Source organism: Kryptolebias marmoratus, linkage group LG4, assembly GCF_001649575.2.
Source record: "Kryptolebias marmoratus isolate JLee-2015 linkage group LG4, ASM164957v2, whole genome shotgun sequence".
NCBI lineage: Eukaryota > Metazoa > Chordata > Actinopteri > Cyprinodontiformes > Rivulidae > Kryptolebias > Kryptolebias marmoratus.
In genome coordinates, this window is record NC_051433.1 from 29,103,113 (window position 1) to 29,105,740 (window position 2,628).

General features: G+C 38.5%; 1 protein-coding gene across 2 annotated transcripts in view; it reads left to right on the forward strand.

Moving 5' to 3' along the window:
- The window catches only part of LOC108247474 (receptor-type tyrosine-protein phosphatase gamma), a 520,767-nt gene that overhangs the window by 506,559 nt on the left and 11,580 nt on the right, over positions 1-2,628 (forward strand). For both annotated transcript variants that reach the window (XR_005233059.1, XM_037975187.1), the window contains exons 21-22: positions 553-688; positions 2,116-2,262. Coding sequence is in view for 1 of the 2 variants with exons in the window: in XM_037975187.1 (XP_037831115.1) it covers positions 553-688; positions 2,116-2,262 (283 nt within the window). In the remaining variant the exon portion in view is untranslated. The remainder of the gene's footprint in view (positions 1-552; positions 689-2,115; positions 2,263-2,628) is intronic.

Sequence of the window (2,628 nt, forward strand, 5' to 3'; positions counted from 1 at the left end):
CGTCTGGCCCCTCACCTAGGACCTGTCTGCCTTGGGTGACCCTACTAGGGGCATGAAGCCCCTGACAGCATAGCTCCTAGGATCATTGGGACACTCAAACCCCTCCACCACGATAAGGTGGCAGCCCAGGGAGAGGAAGAACTATGGTGTCAGACTGAAACACTTATGTCCATGCTGCTGCCCAACTGTCTTTAAGGCAGCAGGAACTTTTGTAATTACCATAACTTAATGACGTAGATGACCATCCTATCAAATCTTCAAACTGTTGAAAAAGATTTCTTTACTGTTTCTTACCTTGTCTGTATCTTCTGCATCATTTTCCAGCTCTCATGTGACATGACTAAAGTATGAGGACTGAGGTCGAGTTCACATCTCTCACCCTTAAATTGTATTAAAACATATCTTTTACGCAACAATATTAACAAAAAACTAGACCTCTTGAAGGCTTCAAGATTTTAAAGACACTGTGTACTTGTAACAGCTGTTTAGGTCTGAAGTCATTCTTTCCTGACTTGTGCTGTCCTTTCTATGTGTTTCTGTGTTGTGTTGCAGTGCTGGAGTGGGGAGGACAGGGACATACATCGTCATAGACAGTATGCTACAGCAGATCAAAGACAAGAGGATGGTTAATGTACTTGGCTTCCTCAAACACATACGCACTCAGCGCAACTACCTGGTCCAGACAGAGGTTTGGATATGTTTGTCTTGGTATTAAATATTTCTAGACTCTTGTAAACACAGATATGCATGTGTCAAACCCCTCTTGAGTCACACTTTTATCATTTGAATTTTGAACTTGTTCGAAAATTGTGTGCAACAAATTTTCTCTCAAAATAGTAAAATAGTTGTTGCAGGTTCTGGAACCCCAATTTATCAGTTGTAATTCTGCCCGGGAGATCTCGTTATGACAGTAAAAATCTGAGTTCAGTTTGTATGTTCTCTTCCCTGTGTGGGTTTTCTCTAAGTACTCTGGTTTTGTGTGGGTTTTCTCTAAGTACTCTGGTTTCCTGCAACAAAGACATACAGGTTAGGGCAAATGGCAACTCTACAAGGGCCCTTTTGAGAGTGCATGGTTGTTTGTCTCTTCATAGTCCTGTGATAGACTAGTGCCCTGTCCAGGATGTACCTTGTCCAGTGACTACTCTGAATTGGCACCAAAGCATTGTGCCTCTGAACAGGACTAAGCAGATATAAATGAAATGGACAGATGGATGGATGAGTGTCTGTTTACCACAGCAGATTTCTGCTCAGCATAGCTTTGATTGATTCGCAGCTGACTGCAACCACAGGAACAACACAACTACAAGTAGCTCATACATCAGGCTGTTTTGCATTTTTCTGCAACTACCCTTGAGTGGCAACAACAAACTATGGTATGAAAATGTATGTTTTCAGACTATCACTGCAGAATAGGCACAGAAATATATTAAAGTACTGAATGAAAATGAAAAATGACAGTGACAACAAAAAAACAAACACTGAACATGATTTTAAGATTTTAAAAAAAGAGATAAAAACAACTGAACTTTTTTTTCTTGTTATTGAAGAAGTTTTGTTTCTTGTCTTATGAGATTTCTCAACTCATAAAAACGAGGAATTCCAGACTTAAACTTCAGTGAGCTACAATGTTTATGCAAGCTGAAAACTTAGTACTCCACACTTTTTAGTTTGAGTTGACAAAGTACTTTTTTTGAGGAGGATGAAACCCACACACTAAGGGTCTCTTCACAAAGAGCTTTTTGTTATTAAGGCTTGACGAAAGCTGCTTAAACTCTTTTTTTTAAACATAAGATAATCTTAGTTTAAACCTCTGGCATGAAAGATGGTGGTTGATACATATTATTTCAAAGAACACTAGGCCTTTAAGTATGAATCTGCAGTAGTATAAAATCATTATAAGTGTGGTTCTCTCTGTGCAAGCACTTTCTAAAAATGTAAGTAAGTTTCAAAGTTTATTTCAGTGTAACATTTTCAATTATCCAAGTTGTTGCAGAAATGCATCCTAACTATGGTCATGAATTAAGAAGTTTCAGAAACCAGAACATTTAAAGAATGCTCTACCACACTATACAGTATAATATTTTTTTGTCCTTTTTTCATTTTTGGCTGATCCAGGAGCAGTATATCTTCATCCATGATGCTCTGGTGGAAGCAATCCTTGCAGAAGAGACAGAAGTGTCAGCCAGACAACTTCACAGCTATTTTAACAGCATCACAACACCAGGACATGATGGGCGAACACGCCTGGACAAACAGTTTAAGGTGAAGGAGCTTCTCATGATTCAATACCTCCACCAACATTCAAGTGGGAGTGTTCCCCAGCTTAACAGTTCACTGGAAAATTATTTCCCTGAAACATTTTGAAAGCACGAGGCAAAAAATTGGATGAGATATGGTACCTAACATATGGTATAATTTAGGATCAGTTATTGGTCTCCACTTTCTTATACAGTAGTTAAAGTCAAATATGCTGAAAAGGGAACTTATCAATTCAATTCAAAAATACTTTATTTATCCCAAAGGGAAATGAAATGTTGACGTAGCTCATTTAAATCAAGGAGTTATTATAGATGGTGATGGCTGTGGGCAGGAAAGATCTCCTGTAGCGGTCCGTTTTACAAGTAATCT